Source organism: Etheostoma spectabile, chromosome 1 (genome assembly GCF_008692095.1).
Source record: "Etheostoma spectabile isolate EspeVRDwgs_2016 chromosome 1, UIUC_Espe_1.0, whole genome shotgun sequence".
Lineage (NCBI taxonomy): Eukaryota > Metazoa > Chordata > Actinopteri > Perciformes > Percidae > Etheostoma > Etheostoma spectabile.
In genome coordinates this window covers 13,086,268-13,110,757 of record NC_045733.1, presented here as the reverse complement: position 1 = coordinate 13,110,757, position 24,490 = coordinate 13,086,268, and the positions used below count along the sequence as shown (strand labels likewise).

The 24,490-nt window shown below is 40.8% G+C and overlaps 1 protein-coding gene across 1 annotated transcript in view; it reads left to right on the top strand.

The window, feature by feature from the left end:
• The window catches only part of gpc5a (glypican 5a), a 125,172-nt gene that overhangs the window by 22,767 nt on the left and 77,915 nt on the right, over positions 1-24,490 (top strand). The window contains exons 3-6 of the mRNA XM_032527777.1: positions 10,039-10,501; positions 10,595-10,828; positions 11,636-11,772; positions 11,915-12,040. Coding sequence (XP_032383668.1) covers positions 10,039-10,501; positions 10,595-10,828; positions 11,636-11,772; positions 11,915-12,040 — 960 coding nt within the window. The remainder of the gene's footprint in view (positions 1-10,038; positions 10,502-10,594; positions 10,829-11,635; positions 11,773-11,914; positions 12,041-24,490) is intronic.

Below are 24,490 nucleotides of genomic sequence, written 5' to 3'. Positions count from 1 at the left end.
TAGAAGTGTACAGTGAGCAACGGAGATATAGCTAATAGGTCATCATTTTACACGCATAATCCAAACGAATGAATGTTAAATGCTAAATGTAAAAGAACAACGTAAGCTTTAATGGATGTCACTTAAGGGATAATGTCTAGCGAGTGGGTCATTATCCGCTTTACGTCGGGCTCCTGCATCACCCTGTTGGGGTTAAGTTCACAATTATGACCTGCTTGTTAATTTCATTACCCCGGTTAATTACGGCTACTTAGCAAAGAAATCGATAATTTGACACAAAATAATGGTTATTGAAAATGGTCTTCCAGAGTCTTTGATCTGAACAAGTGACCAGTCAGAGGCACATATTCAACAAAGCCAGTATAGTAACTGTTGTTAGACTTGGGCTCTGACTTCTGTCTAAGAAATGTGTCCAACCTTTTTGACAGCATGCCAATAGGCTTTTGTACAAGTTATATGCATATTTAAGGAATGTTAATTAGAGGAAGAAGAAGAATCAGTAACATAATGGCTCCTCTTTTGTAGACCAGTCAACAAGGTGAAACTACACAGCTCCCCACTTTCAGACCCTTGAACCTAGTTCCATGTCATCTTTTTATAAACTCTATGTAATTATCCAGTTCAATAGAGTAATCAGGAGCCTGCTGTGTACATTAGGCCCTCTATTCAGGCTCATGACAGCCCTGTTGGCTCCTTAACTGGCTTCTAACAGGTCCCAAAGGTCTAGCCAAGGGAAACCATCTACAGCCTCACACAGAGCCACCTTTGAAAGCTAATGAAAGCTGTATTATGATATTATTATTTTCACTCTGGCTCTTAAAACTGTGGCAGCTCACTCTCTGTCGGTCCAGGTTTCTACGTGTGTTTGTGTGTTAAACCTGACCTGTGTTTCTACATGTATGCAGCAGCATGTATGAAAGGCTATTGGTTATGGCACACACATACATGTGCACACACACTTCCCTACAAGAAGTACTTGTGCTCCACTTTATTGACCCTCTGCTTCTTTTCCTGAACGACATATTAAAGGCCATGTTCACAGTCGAGCTCTATACTCTTTGAAGTGTTCAAGAACTGCAGCAGATCCTCAAATATTGACTTTTAAGCCTTCTGGAGAAAAAAAGAGAGCAGCAGAGAGAGAGAGAGAGAGATGGAGAGGGGAAAGGTACATGCATAGACCGATGGAGGGAAGTGGCTTTTGTTGTAGTTCAGGTGGGTGTTGTCAGATTTATTACAGGTCGGCTCAATTTGCTTTGGCTAAATATATGTTTGTCAACTGTTAATGTATGTAGGGAGGAGCGTGTTTATTGATGTGGAGGAAGTACACTGAGATAAGGGCTGATGGTAAGATGAGCCTGACTCTAGGCAAAATAGATTAAAATGACTTACAGTCTTATTGTGCCTCCTCCCTTCCTCCCCTTCTCTAGCAGTCATTCCTTCTATTCTTTCCTTCACTTTTTGTCCCTTGTTCCCTTTCCTCCTTCTTTCCTCTCATTTCCTCCCCGCTAATTTCCTGCCTCTCCTTCCCCTCTTTATCTATTTTTTTACTTTTCTGTCCTCTAATTACCTCTATTTTCCACTTGGTACGCCTGCGCTGTGTTGTGGGTACGTCCCAACCCTTGTGAGCAATCACAGCCATTCGAGTCAACGCTTGATAATCCACCTGCATCCCAGAAGCGTGCGTGAAGTGTCTCTCTTCCCCGCTAAAGATACGCGCCAGGTCGATTTCTACGACTGTTTGGACAGCGGAGCAGGAAAGGAAACAGCAAGACTATCCAGTCAGTTTAGCAAAACCTACCCCTAATATCCTATTCGTCTCCTACAACACCAATGGCAAGAGATTCATCTTGGAGGTGGAAAAACATAATACAATGTCACAGATCTTTTTTGGTGATGTAGACAACATCAGAAAAGAAAAGGCTTGTAGTTTAATTACAGGAGTGCTTGGAGTAGAAAGTAGTTACTAGCTTAATAAACACGTGATTGTTCTGAAAAGTACTTTTAAAGATAATATAATCTGTGAGTCGAACAGCAAGACCCTTTGCTTCTGAAACCGGTGTGGTATGGTGCGTGGCGGAGGATGAAATAAAACCGGAGCACACAACGGACGCACCCAGTAGAAAATCAGAGTTTCTCCTCTCCTTTCCTCCCCCCCTGTCCTTCTCTGAGAGACCTTGAGCCAGAGCACACTTTTGTAACACCTCTGAGCAGGCGACTGTTTTCAGTTTTAAAACAATGCCCCCTTTATTGAAACTCAGGACGGAAGGAAGAAGAAAACATCCCGGGGCTTTTTAACTTTTCTCAGGAACCCTTTTCTCTGCCATCTGCAGGTCGGAGTGGTCACTCTGTTGGTATTTGTGGTAATGTTGTTGCCCAGGTTAAAAGGAGGCCGATGGTCAAAACAGAAATGTTCTGGGACAGTTTGATACAGTCTTTCGCTCTTTATGTATTTCTCCCCTACCTCCTGCAAGCTTGCACATGTCCACACACACACACACACACACACACACACACACACACACACACACACACACACACACACACACACACACACACACACACACACACACACACACACACACACACACACACACACACATCCATAAAAGGCCCGGCTTTATTTGGTGGTTTGTTTGTAGATCATAGCAGGTACACTGAGCTCACTGACGCACACTGAATAACACATTGTGCGTCACCTCAATCTCCTGCTGAATCGAGACAGTGGGTGTTTGTGTGTACAAAGATGCATAGTCTGATTAATTCGCCTTATCTGTTTTCCAGTCACTCTTCTGACTTTTCATACAGTCATTTGCTTTCTGAGCAGCTAGACGTAGCCAGGTGTTGTTGTCAGGCACTTCCTCAGCTCCTACCTGGAAAGCTGTCTTGTGTTGCGTGATAACGGAGCTGCTTCCTCTTCATCACAAACGTAACATGTTTGCTTGTGTGGAAATTTGTCATGCCAGAAAAACCGAAATAAGATTATTTAAAACTCTTAACACCCTGACAGTGCTGCATTCAGTGTATTTTAGTGAATGGGTGCTTTAACCTTGTAAACATGTACTTCTGCTTCTTGCAAAGATTACAGTTAGGTTTATTTTAACATTCTATATCTAGCAGCTTAAGAGTCTGTTAGTTTGTTGGAATAACTCAGTCAGACCCGACCAGCTTCCAGTTTACAGCCTGAGAGGAAGGCATGTCTTGTATTAAAATAGACCTCATTTACTACCAGGTAAATCCAAAGCAACTTCGCACACATTTTTAGGAATGATGATGTATATCGAAAGTGAATTCTTTGATGTTAGGCCAAACAAAATTGCAGTCAAAGAAGCTTCATGGACATAATCAGGTAGAATCGCATGGGATTTTACATGTCTTCAATTTCTGATTTACACCTAGTTGTTTTCAAGAAGTTTCTTGAAACTAGAACTACGTAATGTGGTAGACAATTTAGGGAAAATTGAGACAGCGTTCAATTCGTACACTTATAATTAGTGCTGTCAAACGATCAAAATATTTAATCATGATTAATCGCATTAATGTCATAGTTAACTCGTAATGAATTGCAATTAATCACACATTTTTATCTATTCTAAATGTCCCTTGATTCCTTTTTGTCCCTTTTATTTATTTATTTATTTATTTATTTATTTATTTATTTATTTATTTATTCCTCATTTTAATGCTCTTATCAACATGGAAAAGTGGACTTGTCCATTAATAAAAGGGTGAAAAAAAAGTACTTTGACAATGCTGCGATGATAGCTCAGTTCATAACAACAAAACACCCTGATCACTTTGATCTTGTCAATGGAACCATTTGACAGCTTTTAAAAAGTGAACTTTTCATTCAGAATCTTGTTGGCATCCGTTTCGCCGTCTCGCGCTTTCCATCCACTCAAAACGTAACGTTACTACTCTTTGGCCGGCTTGCAAGGCAAAACAAGTGTGTGCGGCATGCTGTTGTAGTTTTTCTAATGTTACTAGTTATTGCAACAGCATATGAAAAAAAACTACAAAGTTTGTTAGGCCAAAAAGAACGCTAATTATGCAATAAAAAAATTGACGTTAAAATAAGTTTGCCTTAACGCCGTTAACGCGTTTAACTGACATCACTACTAATTAATTGCAAGCATCATCAAGAGTCTTGTGGTCAGTGCACAGCCGCTCTGAACATGCAACTGTGAAAATATGTCCACAGACAAATGCACAATTCAACTACATGAACATGAAGGAGTAAAAAAAAGAAATCAAACAATAAGTGTATAATAAATTATGATTGAAATTAAAAATGTTATCGGGTTAAAAGGGAGCTGTTCTTTTATTTAAATGAAATTGCTGTGTAACTTTATAATTGGTACCAAATTACAATGAATTATTTCTGGGAAACATCTTCGGAAATTAGCTTCTTTCTTTCTCATCATTATCTTAAGGAAAATTGTGGACTCGTGGAATAAAGTGAGTTGCTATGCACTGTATAGGGTAGTCAGTTCTTTTAGTTTTTAAGACTATGAGTGTCTGTTTTTTTAGCCACCAAAAACATTTGTGCAGCAAATATTCTTATCAAATTCCATCTTGGAACAACAAAGTGTGCGGGTGCTTCTTTCATCCTCTAATATGCCACAATGAAGACATAGTTTTCTGTTGACTGTACTGACTGTGCCACCCAGTAAGTCATTGACTTTCATTGTGTGTCTTTTGCTCTGGGATGAGCTGAACCCACAGAGCCACTGACTCATCCTCTCTAGATGGAGAATGGCCTTTTCTGCAGCCTATCAGATGTCACTGGGCTTCTATGTTGTGGTCGCATCCATTCACAGAGGATGAATCACATTAATAAAAGCCATCTTTGCTTTGCGTTGCTCAACAGCTCAGCTGAGGTCGGCTGGTGGCATTTGAGTCCTCAAAAACTGGAAACACGGAAAGCTTCAAATGAAGGCTTTTGATGTGATCAGTTTAACACACATTGTGGCGTACATGTAGGGATGCAATGCGTTTGTAGGACATTTAATGTATCAACGATGCTTCTGCTTGTTTTGTGTATGTGCGTGTGAAACCATGACGACGGAGAAAGCTTGTGGGAATGTCTTAACCTTTCTGCCTCTAGGGGTACAGCTTCTCCAACCAAAGTAGATCAGGGATGTTTCACCATTTTCTTTATTTTTTAATCTCTTGCTATACAGTGACATAACAACCTTTTAAACACACACACACACACACACACACACACACACACACACACACACACACACACACACACACACACACACACACACACACACACACACACACACACACACACACACACTTGACCTTGATATTAAATAACACTGTTTGAATGCATTGTAGTTAGAGTGACATTTTTACTATTTGTTGGCTTTTTGTTGTTGACACCTAGAACAAATCAGGGGCACTAACAGTTTAACAATTTAACAACTAACAACTAACAATTTAATTTCTGTCAATGATAAACATTAGTTATACTATTTGAATCCAACCAAGTTATGTGATTACATGGGAATGTGTACACATCTGACATTTTAGGCCTATTTTTAACATTTTATATATATATTTTTTTATATTCTTTGACTGTACCCCAAGGTTTAACCAAAGTATAAAATAAAAATCTGTTATATCTGTTTGTGGTTGTGTTTGGAGACGGTGGGCAGTATTTGGAGGGAGCATGCAACACATGTTTAGTCAGTTGCTGCCCTGTTTTCTGAGCATCACACTAATCTAATGTCCTACATATACCCATTAAAATGAAAAATGTCTCCCTCTGGTGGTGGAAGCAACACTGTTATGTGTATGATAGTTTCATGATCATATAATGTTCTTAAATCTCTATCTGATGTCTGATCTACACTTTGTCAAAATATCACAGAGAGAGAGTGAGAGTGAGAGTGAGAGAGAGACCGACCGACCGACCGACCGACCGACCGACCGCAGCCCTGACCCTAGGTGTACCTCATCACTTGGTTAGCGACCCCTGTCACAGTTAACCAGATCATCCTACATTAAAGGAAATGAGAAGTGCAGCAATTATGGGAGAGAGAAAGAAAATGGGATCAAATTTAAAAGCTTTTTAGACATGGGGAAAAGCTCTGCTACAGAGGAATTTAACTGAAGGAGCTTTGTGATTGATATAATAGCGAAAATATATATGGATGATAGCCAGTGATACCCGAGCTTTCAAACAATTGTTCATATATCAGAATTTGTTTATCATGCCAGCAGGCGAGGGAGAAACCCATGTAGGTTGGTGAGTGGCATGTTGTAATGGCTTCTTGCAGAAATGATAGATGGAAAGTTGCACGTTCTCTTCTTGTAATATATTCAACACTCATCCTAATTTATACCATTCAAAGCAGTTAAGTGTTCATAAGATCAAAATGACATATGCTGAAACTGAAACATACATGCATGTTAATTGTTTAAGATCCTTTTTTTCTGTTAATATGCTAAAGGCCCATATCGTATTAGAAATAGAAGTTTTTTTTTTCACAATTAAACCATTCACAGCGGTATTTAAATGTTCTGAATCAATATTGTAAGCATTAAGAGAATCTTAAAAACTAATCTCTTAAAAATAATAATAATTAAGAATTTTTTGTCTAACATGTTCTCTTTGTCCGTCTTGTAATGAAGGACACACACACACAACACACACACACACACACACACACACACACACACACACACACACACACACACACACAAACACCACACACACACACACACACCTTCAACATCTTCAATCACATTGAGCATGCCACCATGTGTCCAGCTGCTAGTTAAATGAAGCAGACCAGACCCTCAGCAACAGTGTAAGGAGTCACTCCACGGTAATGGTGTTTTCTATCATGCTGGCTCAGCCTTCTTTCTGTGTTCCTCCCGCTGCCAATAATGCAAACATGTCTGCCTCCTCTTATCAGCCGGGTCATTGACACTCAGAAACACACACAGAACAAAACAGGCCTCCTCATTAGGTTGTTTATCACACACACACACACACACACACACACACACACACACACACACACACACATGCATAGAATTGCGGTTGCGGAAGAAACAAATTGAGAGAATAAAGTTGATATGGGGAACTTTTAGCATTTAATTTGAGCCATTTTTGTTTGTTTTTTGATTATTGTTAATATAAAATTATTAACTAAACATGCTTTGAAGAAACATTTGGCATATTTCCAAATGTGAACAGAGATAGGAGATAGGTTTGAATACTTCTGTCTCAAAAAGTTGAAATATTCTTCTCACTCTACTACTCGATTCTTTCTCTTTTTCATCTTTTCCTCTGCTCCTGTTATCTCTGTCCTCAGGCTTGCCCAGAAGCCTGGCCGCTGGTCTAGGCCTCCAAGTGAGAGATGCTGCTTCACAGTCTCCCTTTGGTGAAAAATAATGTCCTTAACATTGCCTGGACAGCATGCAACTTCTGTGTGGTAGTTCTTTTTTCACACAGCAGACTTGTTTACACAGCAGAATTACTGATCAGCTTATTATTTATGCCTTTTTAAGTTATTTTAAAGGGAAATGGGTAAGTAACTTGATGACAAGATTGAAATTCTAGGAAGCACAAGAAGAAACCGATTTAAACAGTGACATTTGGTTACAATGCAGATTTTTGTTATTTGGGTTTGACAGGTGGGATTCATTAACTCCCCAATCTTATGTGGTAAACCCTTCCTAGAGCACATGCTGTAATCCCTGTGGGACCCTTCATATCTCTGCTTGGTCTGCTTCATACACCCGAGTGCTGTAATAATCTTTAACTGTACTCAGCAAGCACATATTTCTTTCTCTCTCTGTTTCCCTGCTCGTCTGCCTCGCCTGTCTTCTATCTATTTAATTCAGACAGTCACAGCATCTACAGTGCACGTTTACAGTTGCCACTGTTGTCTTTATTCATTCTCTACACATTCTTGCTCTGTTTTTTTGTGCTGCTCTTTGACCGGAGTGCTGGCTGTGTAGGAGGCGCAGCTTCTTTTCTCATCTTGAGTCTCGGATCTTGTTAGACCTATCACATCCATGTGAGATCACAGAATACCTCATTTCACACAATGTTGCCCTGACAGCTACCTACAGGTACAGCTAAACATGGACAAGACGAGAGCTGATCATTAGCATTAACATCAAACACCACACTGGACTGAACCCCACCTCCATCCACAGTGAAACAGGTTAACAGCCTAAAACATCTCAGAATCATCTTAGGCTGTGGGCTAAGATGATGAATGTATTCATGGTGTGCGAGCCGAGATGGCGCTGCCCGTAAAGCCATGTGCTCTGTACAGGCACATAAAAACATAGCCATATTGAATGTTATATGATTTCCTCTGATTTTGTTAACCATGTTACTTGCCAGCACTGTGTAAGAATATTAAGGAATGCAGTTTTGTGTGTGTGTGTGTGTGTGTGTGTGTGTGTACACACACACACACACACACACACACACACACACACACACACACACACACACACACACACACACACACACACACACCAACGCACACTTTGTTTTCTATGGTTACAGAACCACACACAAATGGCAAATACTACCTGTCTGAAAGTGTAAATGGTGCACAATGCGCGAAGTGGCAATAAAACTCACCTAGGACAAATCTCTATCTCGAGCATTTTTACTGATGCCCCACTGTGATTACACTTACTAAACAGCAAGCTAATTGGTAGCCAATCACACATCACCTTGTCTGATTGAACACATGGAGATTTTGTGTAGCCTACAGTCTATATCTGTGTGTTGCTACCCCGCTCTGTTCCCCTTGCAATGGCCCACCCCAGGGGGCTTTTGGTCATTCTTTCCACGCCATTGCATATCGTACCTCCCTCGACCGTCTAAGCCCTTATCACACTGATACCCCCCTCCCCGTCTTTTAGCCCCCTAGGCAGCTCCAGGCCTTCACCCTGACCATTGCCTCACAACTCATGACAAGCACATGATGTGAGAATGGCCATGGCTCAGGTATTAGCTGAGACAAAAACAGAAAAAAGAGAGACAAAAGGATTAAAGTTGAGCTTGTAAGGTTACTCCTCCATGTCAATTCTACTACCTAAATGATCGCAAACCGTTCTATACAGTGAGGTAGATGCTGGATGCCAAATGTTGCAATCCGTACACTTCCCCAAACATCTCTTAAAAACACACACACGCATAGAAACAGCGCAGATACTGCTTACAGCGCTGTGTTACACTGCTGTGGCAGGCAAAAGAGCCACAGCATGAAATGCTTTTGCCTCCTGAAGCAGCAGCCTGAATATTTGTATCCTTTAGACACAAGTTTTATCAGGAGTGGACAGAATTTTGTGTCACATGCAGCTTAGAAGAATTTGCTTGACATTTAATTTCATGGTGATAATAAAATGTGTGGGTGGAAAATCATGTGCTGAGGATAGCGGATACATGTTTTTAGGTTCAAGCATCGTAGCCTTGTAAAGTGTGTGTGTGTGTGTGTGTGTGTGTGTGTGTGTTGTGTGTGTGTGTGTGTGTGTGTGTGTGTGTGTGTGTGTGTGTGTGTGTGTGTGTTGGTTTATTAAAACGCTATACTTATACTGTAGCTCTGTTCATATTGTATAGCAGCAGCTTCCACACTGATGTGTTGTAGCATGTGTTGTGTGTTGCCTCTTTCTTTTCCTTTTTTTTCTTTGTCAGCTTAGCTTTTGATTAGAGAACAAATCGCTTCCCTACAGGTACTCTACCCCCTCTGTGGGAAGACGCAGGGAGCTTCAGCTCCTGCTGGGATGCCTGAAGACTCCTCTTTTCTTCATTCTGGGTCAATGGAAGTAGAAGCTATATAAGCGCGCTGTATTGTATTCAGCCCTGTTCATATTACAGCACAGTTGTCTCAGCCTTTCGTGTTACGAGTTAGAGGATGTTTAGGCCTTCATTGCTCTTTGCACCTATATATAAGGCTTCTAGAGATAAAGATGATAATGTGTTTGAATGATTTGCAGTCCCTCTTTAATGTTTTTTTCTTTCTCTTTCTGTCTCCCTTGCTGTCTTCTCATAGAGACCTTTGAGGTCCTGATGAGGCAGGCGGAGAATCACACAAATGCTGTCTTCCAGGAGTCTTACGGCAACATGGCTGATCAGGCAGTGGGCCCTGTGCGGGAACTCTTTACAGATATTAGTCTTTTCCTGCTGGGCTCTGAGCTCAACATTGATGACTTAGTGCAGCGATTCTTCGACGCTCTCTTCCCGCTGACCTACAATCACCTCATCAACCCAGGGCTCAGCGACCTATCACCAGGCTACGCTGAGTGTGTAAGGTCGTCCAGCCGGAATGTAAGACCATTTGGTGGCGCACCCAGCCTCCTGGCTGATCAGATTGCTCGCTCTGGGGTCTCCGGGAAGCTTCTCCTTCAGGCACTGCACCTCGGCATCGAGGTCATCAATACCACAGACCACTTACAGCTGAGCCGCGAGTGCAGACGGGCCCTTCTTAAGATGCACTACTGCCCTCACTGCCAGGTATGGATGCATGTCTCGGAAGTAAATTTTATTGATCGGAAATAATGAAAGTCTTTTATACCATCCCTGATCCCGAATTAATTTGCTCCACAGGGCTTAACGCAGTCCAAACCCTGCATGGGTTACTGCCTCAACGTGATGCGAGGCTGCTTGGCAAGCATGGCGGAGATCGACACCCACTGGAGGGAGTTTGTTCGCTCGCTGGAGGGCCTGTCAGCACGAATGTACGGATCTCAGGATTTGGAGCAAGTGCTTCTGGGAGTTCACACGCTGCTTCACGATGCTGTCGGACATGCTCTGAAAAATGGCCCCCGCCTCTCAGTACAGGTCAGATCATCTTTGAGGAGAGATTTAGTATTGTTTAGGACGGTAGGCTTGAAACTTAACTGGGGCTCTGTCTGTGGGAGATGAAAATCAGTACCATCACCAAATGGGAGAAGACTAGATAAAGAATGAAGCATTTAAGTCAGTCATGGAAAGATTTTGAATTACACAGCTATTTTTGTCAGCTCCAGATAGGTTTGTTGTAGGAAGCAATTTCCTTTAATGTGAAAACCTACTTGGCGGTAAACCAGATTATGATTCTAAGACCAACAAAAAATTGCTTGAATTTTTACACATCGCACACAACAGGTTAGTCGGACCAGATTAGGCCAAAATTATCCAGAAATACATCCATGTGGTTAGCTGCAATAGGACACTTTGTAGTTAGACTGCCAGACTGAGAAGGATGCAGGCCTTACACTAATATAACCAAACTAAGAAGCTTTTATCCATAAGACACATCATTTATAAAAGTCCAACCATAAAGTATTAACATGTAACTTTCTGTCTAATGCCACAGGATGTTTGTTCCTGAAATATACTTTCTTTCCTGTTGTGATGGAGACGCCACAGCTCCATCTAGTGGCTGTCTAGTGTGTCTGCTGCTTGATAGACTGCACATGCAGCACATACAGAAATTGTAATTGCCTAATGGCCTTGGTATAAGTGGCCGTCATACAAGCATCTGAAATATTATTATTATTATCACCGGTATTTGCCTTGCACCAGTACAAATTTGCCAAGCCTTAAAATACATGTTTCTCCCTTAGTGTTTAGACTTAAATCCGTGTCTGTCTTATTGGGAAATAGGTGCACAAACTGTGTGGCCCACCAAGCAGGAAGGTTGCACAGTCAATCCGCATCCAGCACAGCAGCAACAGCAGAGAATCCATCCCTCGTAATGCTCTTGTCAGAGTGTCAGGGGACTCGCTCGCTGTCAGGAGGAGGTAAGTGGGTGAAAGGTGCCAGATGTGTGCATTGAAAGAAGTGATTTTCAGATTTTAGTTCATTTAGTCTAAAAAGAATATGTAAAACACTTTTGTTAAACAAGTTAATTATCTGTGTGCCCCCATGTGGCTGCTTTTCCAGGGACTTTCTGAACAGTCTACGTCTCTACCGTACGTTCTATGGCGGCCTGGCGGATCAGCTGTGTGTGAGTGAGCTGGCCTCTGGTGACGGGCTGTCCTGCTGGAATGGCACCTACATCGTAAAAAGGTTTGTTTTTAAAGAAGCCAGATGGGTGACAAATGAAAGAACAACAACATCATGTGTCTTTGTATAATTAGGAGCCACAATGAGCCTGCAGAACAACTTCCGTTTGAAACACATTGGTTCAAAATCTCAAGGTCAATAAGGTTGAGTTAAAAAACAATTCACACAACTTTCTTCAAACTATTCAGTGACCCTTCTTGCTTTGTATGGAAGCATCTATGTTTATCTTTATTCTTCAATCTGTTTCCCATCTGTGTAACATGCTGTCAGTATTCTTCACTGGTAATTTTATAGTATGCCACTGGTGTTATATCTCTGTGACAACCTGCAGATGCACACACACTCAATGATATAACTGCAAAGCAATGCAGTACTGTCACAGTGTATTATCAACAGCAATTTCAGACTACAGGCATTAAGCAATTCAAGTTTATTCACAAAGCACTGATACATTAATAGCATTAATGCATATTTTTCTTTTTTATTTCTTCTCCAAATTATACCAAAGTTGGAGAGCGGAGAGGATCCAGCTTTTGCTTTGTGTGTGCAGTTCATGAAATTACTTGCAGAGCGCACCAGAAATCAATCCTTCACTGTGCAGCATGAAGTATGAGTTTGACAGTATAAGGCTGTTTTTACAATTCTCTGCTAAAGGGGAAATTGTCTCTTTGCTCATCTGACTTTAAAGCGTAACTCTCACCAAAATGCAACCTAGGGTCTTTTTGTGAATGTAACTGAGTCAAACTTTTGTTTAAAAGCATAATTAGCACGGAAGTGCCATTTTTAAGACTGACCGTATTTTTGTTTTAGGTCAAATGGTCGTTTGAATGGGAGTGCTAGGGGCACTGATATGATCGCATCAATATTTTTAAAACACTAAGAAGGCTCGACACAACATGAAACTTTGTTCCAAGTATCACCAGAGGCTCTACACACAAAGAGTTGACTAAAAAGAACGGTTTCAACAACTCACAGTAGCTGTTGGTTTTTCCCGCTCACGGCCCCCTCTGCTTTTTAGTAGTAGTTCTCAGTGCTGGAGTTCATGTGTAGAGCCCCTGGTGATACTTGGAGCAAAGTTGGGTTGAGCCATGTTAGTGTTTTAAAAATAGTGATTTTGACGCTATTTTAGTAGTGCCCCTAGCACTCCCATTCAAAAGGACATTTGACTGAAAACGAAAATACAGTAAATCTTTAAAGTGGCGGTTCTGTCCTAATTAAGGTTTTAAACGAAAGTTTGACTCGGGTACATTCACAAAAAGAGCCCAGGTTGCATTTTGGCGAGAGTTACACTTCAAGACGAGGTCTACGTGCAAGCATGATTTTATAAAATCACAACTAATCCTGGTCCAGTAGTGTCCAGAAGTTAAACTTTTCAAATAATCAATGTTTGAATATTCATAGATTTTTGTTTTTCAATGAGGTATAGGGAGGAGATGTATTTTTAAGAATTTCTGGGACCCGCAGGCAGCCCTTTGCTGCGTGTCATCCTCACTTTCTCCACCTTTCCTGTTATTCTCAAGCTATGATAAAGGGAATTAAAAACCCTAAAAAGACATTACCTTAACAAATGGATAACCAGCAATGATACCTATTCCATGTCCAGCCAGGGCTTTACTCTTCATGAAGTTACAGGCTGTCAGCTCCAGCAACATCCTACTGTATGATCCAGGAATGAGACCGTTTGTAGACTGTTTGACCGTGATCTGACACCCCCACACACACCACACACACACACACACACACACACACACACACACACACACACACACACAAACAAAGTGACACGCATGTAGAATTCACCTATTAACTGTTAGTGCTCCCAGACATAGATCTTGGATATGAATGGTTGTGAACTGGAGCAGACAAACTGGCCTCTTTCTAAGTATCAGTCAACGGCCTTGTCTCCATTACATCACAGCTCTCCATCTTACCCGTGCTGTCATCACTCAAGGACCCCATCATATATCCTCAGTCTGTGGTTGTTCCTCTTAACTGTCAGCGGCTGTCAGCACAGTAGAAATGGCAAGTGGACCCATATTTCAAACTATGGAGAGGTTGGAGTTGCCAGTTTGGGTTAGGCGGCCCAATGTAAAGGATGACACCCTTGTTGAGACCGTTTCACAGCTAATGTGTGAAGGGGAGAAAGAAGAAAGGTGAAACAGGGGAGGAAGGTCTTCCATGGCCTTGTTAGCAACCAGAGAGATACACACACACACACACACACACACACACACACACACACACACACACATACACACATTCTGGAGAATCTGTGGATGGGTGTTGCTCATCAAAAATTGCATTACTATGGTATCAAGGTTAAGTTTCATTCTGGCAGTGACAATTTACGCCTTTCTCCCTTTTTGTTATTTTCCAACATAACACCTCAAGTTTCCATTACAAAGGAGGCAGCCTTGTCTGAGAATAGAGATGTTTCTTATGTGCTGGAGAAAGAGGCAGACCAGCAGGGTGCAGGCTGTCTATCATCTCTGCCAGCAGCCTCTGGGAAATGTTTATGGTATGTGGGCCTCTCTCAGCTCTCTAAACCTCCTTTCTCTTTTCCTCAACACTTATTTATAGGGAATTCTTCACCTCAGGTTCACTCACAGATTCTCATTTTGATTTGGTCATTACCAAAAAAGAAATTAGAGGAAGAAAGCTGAGGAATTGAAAGAGACATTAAGAATCTGGGGGGACGAGGCTCTGAGGAGACTATTGAGCTCAGTCCCTGCAGCTTAGCAGAGCTACAGTACAACCGTGTGCGGCTTTCTATTAGCCCACAACCATAGATGAGTAGCTGGGAGTCAACCCCAAGCTGAGACAAAAGCAATAAACAACCTCCTGCCTACGGGTCATAACCCAACATCCACTGAGAGAGAGGGGAATAAAACTCACTGTCGGATGGTGGCTGATTTACAGAAGCTTATTGAGGCCTCAGAGACCTTAAACGTTCAGTTGCTGTGTGTGTGTGTGTGTGTGTGTGTGTGTGTGTGTGTGTGTGTGTGTGTGGTGTTTGTGGTGGTGTGTGGGGGTGTGTGTGTGTGTGTGTGTGTGTGTGTGTGTGTGTGTGGTGTGTGTGTGTGTGTGTGTGTGTGTGTGTGTGTGTGTGGTGTGGGTGTGTGTGTGTGTGTGTGGTGTGTGTGTGTGTGTGTGTGTGTTGGGTTGTGTGTGTTTTGTGGTGTGTGTGTGTGTGTGTGTGTGTGTGTGTGTGTGTGTGTGTGTGTGTGTGTGTTTGTGTTGGTGTGTGTGGTGTGTTGGTGTGTGTGTTGTGTGTGTGTGTGTGTGTGTGTGTGTGTGGTGTGTGTGTGTTTGCGTAGCGCTGCCGCGTGCGCGCGCAGATTGTTTTATTGACTTTAAAAAAGTAGTGAGTTGCACCAGAGCTTTATCCTATTTAATAAAAACAAAAAAACAGGCAGCACAAAAAAACATCATGGGCAGCTGAGATAGAAGAGAGATTAAATGCACATCCTCATCTGGGTCCCTTGTAAACAAAAAGATAAAGAACAATCAGATAAGATCATAGAGGAAGAACACAAGCTGCTTTCATCTCAATGTCTGTGTGAATGTACATGATGGGGTCTCGCTCCAAGGGAGATTTGGTAGACATTCTTTCTCTCTCTTTGTCTCTCTCTGGTTTGTCCCTTGCTTACACACTCGTACTGGGAAGGAAAAAAAAAATGGACATTACATTTTCTTATTACTGTTGGGGCTTATGAACAGTTTTGTCTTCTTCTGTGACAGCTAATTTTACCTAAAATAATCCCACACTAAGTCTCTGCTTTGAACTGAAGCTGGAGGAGTGTTGTTATGCCCACAGCAAGAATGTGAATGATGCAAAATAGAAGATTTTTATTTTGAAATACCTGCATGAAGCGCCCTTATTTCCTTATTTAAGGCTGAATATCACACCTCTATACATAATGTAAATGTGTCTATTGAGTAACGAAAGTTTAAAGCTGCATTTTATTCTTAGCAGAGTTGTTGTACGGCAGTTTGTAATGAGATAAAAATTTAGATCTTCTTTATGAAACCTACAATAATGTATTCATGGGACAACTTGGGGGGCAGAGAAACAAGCTGTAAACACAAAAATGACCTTTTTAAGCTAAAGAGCTGCCTATTAAAACATCCAGCAGATAATAAGCAGATGTGGAGGACCATTAGGTTTTATTTAGAGTTTGTGTTCACCTGATAAATAATAATAAATCTAATATTAGCTCTGTTTTTGGTCTCTACCAGCTCCAGAGGAAAATATCTGGCTCTTAAGCTGCTAAATGCTCCACTATGTTCATCAGCTAGTCGCCAACTGTGTCTGTTTGCCATTTGGTGCTGAGCTGGTTGTGTACAGTAATTTGTTTTTAGAATTATTTCTGCTAAAAACAGCTGCATGCAGCGGCTGAAATCAACACTGAGAGAGTGAATCAAGTGAGTAAAGTTGGGGGCCAAAAAAACAGTTACCTTAAAGATGCTAAAAAGCTCTGGAAAGCCAAGGGAAGCTGCAGAGATGGTTGACATTTCACTGTGAATTCATTACTACAAGCGTCCTACAAGTAATCATATTAATATAAAAATATTTATTAAAAAACATTGTCACTGGTATCAAAATAGTACAAAAAATAATTGGTTAAGATGTTTGGGGGGGGATTGTTATGCCCTTGTGTTTGTCACACTGCATGACTGATTAAAAGGTTGTTGTGATTTATGTTTCTGGATAGCAAGGGATTCAAAAAATAAATGAAATGGTGAAACATCCCTCAAACTCTGGAAGTGATGTGATCTTCTTTGGTTGGAGAAGCTGTCCCTGTCCAGGCAGAAAGGATAACTCATTTCCACAAGCTTTCTCCATCGTCATGGTTACACACACACACACACACACACACACACACACACACACACACACACACACACACACCAACACCAAACCCCTTTTTTTCTTTGTTTTCCTTCAGACAAACTAAGACAGAATGGCGCTAGTTGAGGGATCACAGGGATTTACTTTCTAATTTAGTTTCACACCTGATCTTAAAACTTATATGTCAACATGAGCAAGGCAGCACATTTATTTTGAATATAATTTTATTATATCCTTTTCTCCCCGACAATGAGACAAAACAACCAGGAGTTATAGCAGTGTTAAAAAGCTACAGCTTGAACATGCACAAGAGTGTGATGTGTTATTCATGATTACCTCATCCTGTGTAGAATTGCTCTTTAATTCATCGCCACCTGCAGTCTGTCTCACGGCTGCCAACACACACCAGGTGTTTGGTGGTGTGTTTATATTTTTGAAGAGCCTTATTCTAATTGAGAACAATGATTTCTTTTGTTTTTACGATAAAAAGGCAACTAACCTTGCATGCTGTTTTTGCAGAATTTAACATGGGAGGGATCAGTACTGCGGGGTGAATGCTATAGTATGTATTAGAAAGATGCTTGAAGTGAGGCGTGCAGATTTGAGCATGGCCTTTTGTTTAATCAGCAACCCTTCATGCTGGAGCGGCTGTCTGAGCAATGGACTTTGACCTTTCCTGTGTCTCTTTGTTGCCCGGTTAATCCTGAGGAGGTTAATCACGTGGTAATAAAAGCCCTGGAGTCATAGTGCAGGCTTCTCCTCAATGTGTGGCCAGTTGGCAAAGGAATGGGTTGATTCTGTAAATGTAGGTCTATGCTGCTCTTTTTCATGCTTTTCTTTTCTCTAATATGACTATTTTGTCACTTGTTCATTTAGTCATTTGTCTCATTTTCACTCCCATCCCCCTGCTAGACGTGAAGATCAGGTGATTTGCCTTGGCTTAACTGAAATGACAGCTTTTAAGCTCTGCTAATAGGAATCCACTGAAGAAGCATCAAGAGCTTAGGTTATCCCAGGCTGCACAGGGACCATGCTTCCTCATTTGGGTTGTCTGAGCTTCAGTGCAAAACCCACACATTGTTTTCATTAGGGGACATCATGCGTTGAATAATAATGAAAAAACCTTTCCTTATTCAGTGATATGACAATGCCTTTCTGGTATTTTTTGTAATTTGTCATCGTTGTTGAATGTGCAAGCCCCGTTGGTGGCCAAGGAAGGAGTTACTACTTCAGTACCTTTCTATAGATTAGGTTTTTAATAATATCAGAATAACATTATTATTTGTACACGCAGTGGGATGTGTTGGACCCAGACACAATGAAGTAAAGCCACTTTCAGTAAAGCCACTTTTAACAAAACACAAGAGTTAAGAATAATGACTTTATGTCAAACTTATACTACATCTGCATATACAGTAGTAGAAAACCATCTATATACTGCCTCAAATAAACATAAATTCACAGCTGGTTATCTTAGTTCAGTGCACATTTTACTGCCCACTCTTTGTCCATTAATATTCCTGCTGACAAAGCTGTGGCGTCCTATTCAGTAAAATGGCTGTGGTCATTGCAGTCGTAAATCCAAACACTTGTGCGACAGGCCTGCTTTAGTGCTGTTGAAGTTCTCTTTGACCAGAAGGTGGAGCTCTGCACTTTGGGTTACAGACACACACTAGTGACACGCCAGATTGCTGATCACTCTACTGCTTGTCTCTGCATTCGTTTTGATGATGTATGTCGTGGAGTTGGTGTTGCTGTCCATGTTGTCCCTGACGGTGACAGACATAAAACTACATTTACGTGATAAACTGACACACTGCAGAACATCAAGTCTCCTCCTGCATTCGTTTGCCGAGATGAACTGACCTAATTTTGAACAGAAAGGAATAACCTTTTAAACATGCGCTGTCAAATATATTATGCATAGCTGTCCTCTTAGTCATTCTCATGCGAGAAAGTACTAGAGTTGTTTCCCTCCATCCCGTGAAAAAAAACAACTTGAATTAAATGTGGTATAGAATCCCCAGTACCTCAAAGGCTATTAACAGTTCATAAAGTTGAATACACATATTGCTGCTGTTTTCCTCTCTTTTCTCAGAAACAAACGGGATAATTTAGTGTCTTGTGATAGTACTCTGACTCCCTAAAACCAACCATCATAGAATATTTTGGTGCAAACACTAGAAACTCCCAACAAACCATAATTCACAAAGTTACACATCTTCAAATGAGACAAAAGAAAAAAGGATAGAGATGGCTGGGCTGATTGGAACGTTTTGATTGAGAGACAGAGAGAAGGGAAAGATGAGAGGCAGAGCAGAGGGGACATTCTTGAAGAGCTCCTCTGTATTGCGACAGCTGGCTACTGCAGATAACCACAAAACCACTGGAGCACTTGAGGTCTGGGTGCTGCATGGCTAGAGTTCCACTCCAACATGACCTTATATCCTGGCTGGGTTTAGACGCAGGGGCTCGGTCAGAGTACCACATCCTGACGATTATCCCAAGTGACAGAATCAAGAACTCTGTCTGGCTGACTAAATTGAGTTCATAAGTCCCTCTTTTATGCGCGTTTGTGTGTGTGTGTGTGTGTGTGTGTGTGTGTGTGAGAGAGAGAGAGAGTGAGAGTGTCTGCTTTAGCCACCCCCCATTCTCGAATTGCTCTGCCCGGATACATTTTCAATCTAGCTCTGTGGAAAAGCAAGATTTAATTTGTCTGTGCTCAGATATTATCCCTGATGTTGCTACAGTAACTGCCAGCGAGACCACTGTGCAGAAGAGACCATTCTGAATTGGCTGGTTGCAGGTGGTGCATGTATGGGTGTGTATGTGTATTCCCATTCACTTTTCAGTGTATCCTTTCCCTTTTGCTTATTGAGCATGAATCCCCACTAACACCCCCCAACCCCCACCCCTCCGCCACCACGAGTTGGACGTCTGCCTCCAGCATCTGGAGCAGATTGTGACCCTGCAGCATGCCAGGTAGCAGGACATTAACAGCCAAGGCCTTATTGTCCACTGATGAGCTGTCAGAGCGCACCCCCTCACCCACGTGTATGATATCGTCTTGCCTCTGTCAAGCACACACACTCGGTCCCTGCGGAGCACTCTTCCTCTTTACCTCAAATATAAATCAGAGGCTGTTGAAAAAGGGGAACAAAGAGTTGGAAAAAATGTGACGTTAATGCTCATAAAGAAGGAGAGGAGGTAGCATGTCTTTGGTGAGAAAACCTTCATGTTTTGTGATAAAAGACCGTGAATTGGAGGTGCTGATTTAATCACAAGGACATTGCAATATTGTTATAAGCTGTTTTCCACAGTTTTTAGCATGAATAGTTCAGCACTACAGACCAGTAAACAATAGACTAATAGAGCAATTTTAGGAATGGACATCTACAATAAAGCTCCTGATACTTCTTTTGTTTTGTTCTGTTTTGTGCTTGGAGATTTGGTAGACAAGTATGCTATCTGTTTTTGAGACAATCATATCGAGGTGTAGGCAGAACAAATGCCTGTGGTTGAATTTATCACTTTCCTGCATGTCTGCACATGAATTGTGCCATCTTATCAATGTCTTCTTATTTCATATAAACTTTATGGCTACATGTGTAACATATGCATGTTGAGTTCTGTTCTTGAAGAGACTTAATTGTGGAAACAAAGACTCATATCTTTTAGGGGTGTTAAAAGGACCATCATCGATTATTGCCTAATGATGTTACTTGTTGATTTTCTGATTACTGCTTTTTTGTTCTTGCCGTTGTCTGCTGTGTTCAGGCGCTACTACATTCAGGAAGTGTCTTGTTTAAGAGCAGATCCAAAAGAAAGGGGAGTTCATAAATATATGACTGGTTGAATATGTTGATGAAAACCACGTCTTGCAATCTTTGTATCATTGTTATGGGGTTTATCTCAGGGCTGCAGGCTTTTGATAATGCGTGTGGTACCTTCTGTTTCTCTTTTTTTTTCACTCATTTGTTAACTAAACATGTTTCCCATTTACTGCCACAAAGTGAAAAATGTGGTAGTCGTTAAGTATTCATTACCTGTGCAATTTGTTTCTTCTTTATGCACTTTTAGCCTGGAGAATATTCTGAATGCGTAGGTTACTTGCATTTGTAATACTGATAGTTTTAGAAGACATACTTTTTGCTGTTCAATGTTTTTATTATTTAAACTAGTGAATCTGCCTGTTAACCTCCATATATTCTTCAAACATTACAATCTGCAATATCAGTTCCTTATATAAAAAAAAAAAAGCATGGCAGTCATTGGAGTTCTTTTCTTTCTTTATCAGGGAGTTTGTATCCACAGAAGACTCAGCACCTCTTTATAAGTGGAAACTACCTTTTAGCTCCTGACCTAAGCTGAAAGCTAGATGTGAATATGGTCTCATTAATCTCACCTCCCACAGTAAAAGGGTCTGAGTCTGGAGGCTCCCTGAGAATAAATCTAAATAGCTCTTTCATTTCTCTGACGTAAACACAAATGTCTCCAACAACAATGTGGCACGCTGCGGGATGCCCTGAGACCAGACTTTGCTCTCTTATCATTGTCCCTGTAATGTTGTCCTGCAGTTTCTATGGAAACCTTGCCGGCCTTATTAAAAAAAAGTTTCACCTTCTCCGAGTCTGCCCTTTACCTGACAGCCAAGATAAACGAGCAAGGTCCTGGGAGGAAGTCAACACAAACATGCATCTCTGCTCAGTGGCCCGTGCTCATTGGCTCTCTGCTGGAAGCCCTTATTTACCTTAATGCTGGGAGGTGGTGGGTATGGGGAGGCTTGAGGAGGAGGAGTAGCCCTCAGAAGTGTATGTGTGTGTGTTTGTGATTACTCACCATACCTCCCATCAACAACCTTGAACCATGCTGCAATAAAAAAGAAGCAAAAGACCGGCCCCATAACGCACGTGGGCCAGATGATGTCATATGTCACCTTCAGCTAATGAAGGTGATGTTGACATGCATGAGCGCCGCATACGTTCACCATCTGCTCCGTTCCACCGCGCTGGAGCTGCTCCCCACAATGCTGTAGAGAAGAGTCGAGGCACGTCTGTACCAAAGGACGAGTGTCCCCCGACGCATGTGGAAAAACTGCCGCCTGCATCCTGATGACTCGCCGCGGGTTTAATCATACCTTTCACATCACAAGCTGCTAAAGTGACCAGTCACTAAAAGGGCCACCTTTTATGTGACCTGAGCAACTAGGACCTGATATGACAGTGGTTACCAGAAAGACAAAAAATCATAGTAACATCCCCTGTTATTAACCCAACAAGTTTGTTTCCAACATACTGACCAGAGTGAAGCTGGATGTGAAAGTCAGGCTGCCGCCAATAATTATTTTCATCATTGGTTAATCTGCTGATTCTGCTCTTGTTAAATGTCCGAACTGATAGTAGAAAGTAGCTATCACAAGATTCCAGAGTCCAGGTTGAATACTGCTTGTTCAGTCCAACACAGTCCGAAACTCAAAATACAGTATATTTATTTATTAATGATATAAAAGCAGCACATTTTCACATTTTAAAAACTAGAATCAGAGAATGTTTGGCATTTAAATATTTAAATGACGAATTCATTACTTTAACAGAATTGTCCATTTTTACATATATATATATATATATATATATATATATATATATATATATATGACATACTGTATATGTGTGTTTGTACATATTTAAAGATATGTGTATATGCATGTACTGTATATACATCACACTAAATGTATTTGTGTGTGTGTGTTGTGTGTGGTGTGTGTGTGTGTGTGTGTGTGTGTGTGGTTGTGTGTGGTGTGTGTGTTTGTGTGTGGTGTGTGTGTGTGTGGGTGTGGTGTGTGTGGGTGTTGTGTGTGTGTGTGTGTGTGTGTGTGTATTATATATACACACACACACACACACCCACCCACACACACATCATTTATGTGTGTATTGTAATACAGTACATGCATACACATATCTTTAATATATGTACAAACACACATATACAGTATGTCATATATATATATATATATATTACATCTCTTTTTTTTAATTACAATTGGTTTTCATGTTAGACCCTGTAGATATGTTTATTTTAATTTGTCATGTACTTAGTCCATCTCCACAGTTACACATAATGTTTGACCTGGAACAATTAATTAAATTAAATTAAATTAATTGAAACGCTGATTGAAAAAAACTATTATTCTGCAAAAGTTTTGATAACCATTTAAGTAATTTTTAATTAAATAGCAAAACCAATCCTCCAATGTAAATATCTTTTGGTTTTTCTAAGTCTTCTCTGATGTTGAAGGATATAAATAATTGGTTAAATTGGTATCAACTGATTATTGATAACAAAAGTTATTGTTAGTTACAACTCTAATATTGTGACTGATAACATATTTGCAGATCTTAAAATGTGTTCAAATAGAAAAAAGGCATTCATTTTTCCAACAAAGCTAGGAACAAGTAAGTAAGAAATGACTGAGTACCACTTGTTCTGGCTGTTTAATTATGAAGACTGACAAATTACTGATTGATTGATTGAAGGGTTTTATTTCCCCTTTTTACTCCATTTTTTAAATCCAATTGAGTGTATAGTATAAACCACAGTACATTCCTGGCCTATTATCTTGTTAAATAGTCCATCAAGCAGAAATAACAAAATTATAATTTACAAACCCCTCGAGGTGATGTTTGTTCATTATTCAATGTGTATTGCTTGTGTTAATACATCTTGTGTTGTCTTTTAAATTGATCACATTGGGCCAACTGTTGTCACTGCGGGTTATGAAAGTTTTGATTGACAGGCGCTTGACTCCAGCTGTTGTAGAGAATATAAAAGGCGAGTGTTGGTGACTGAAGATGATCTTTAGATAACATCAGATGACCTTTTGAGGGTAGCTGAAACTATCAGTCTCCATGGGGAAGCTCTCCTCCTCTTGTCATGTCTTGACACCTTTTTTTCTTCTCTCTTCTTGTTTTTTTTTTAATCTCCCCTCTTTCCCTCTCTGTGTCTGGTGAGTGGAGTTTCTGTGAGTTGGCAGCCTGTATCTGATCCTGAAGTAATTTACTGGTAGCGATAAGGAAGTGGTGTGCAGAGTCTCTCGCTATAGTCCTTTCTGACAGGGCAATCTGAAGCCCAGAGACACTAAATTGGAGAAAAATGTTGACTACAGATAGGGGGGAAACACACATGGTTATTATTATACAAATTCAACAAACTGAGATTGATTGTGGAAACAATCACCAGTGACTGCTGGTTTCATTTTTAGTGATTTGCTTATTCCATTGACTTTGTGAGTGGAAATAACAACTGAGTGATAAGTACAGCAGAAAGTGAAGGATAAAGTGGTCTGTTAATGAGTTGGCTGAGGCCTTCCTGTAGCAAGAAATGAGTGCTCATTTCCTTAATCGTGGTTGTCCACTTAATCCTGATTTAAATTTTTTACCCTTTGACTATGTAGCACATTTTGTGTTTTGTGAGAAAGAGACTTTGACTTGTTTGCTTTTGACCATACAAGCTCCCATCAGCTAGTATGCACGTATTGTGTATATTGTGTGTATAACATGTACAGTGGGGCTCGAAAGTTTGGGCACCCCAGGTAAAAATGT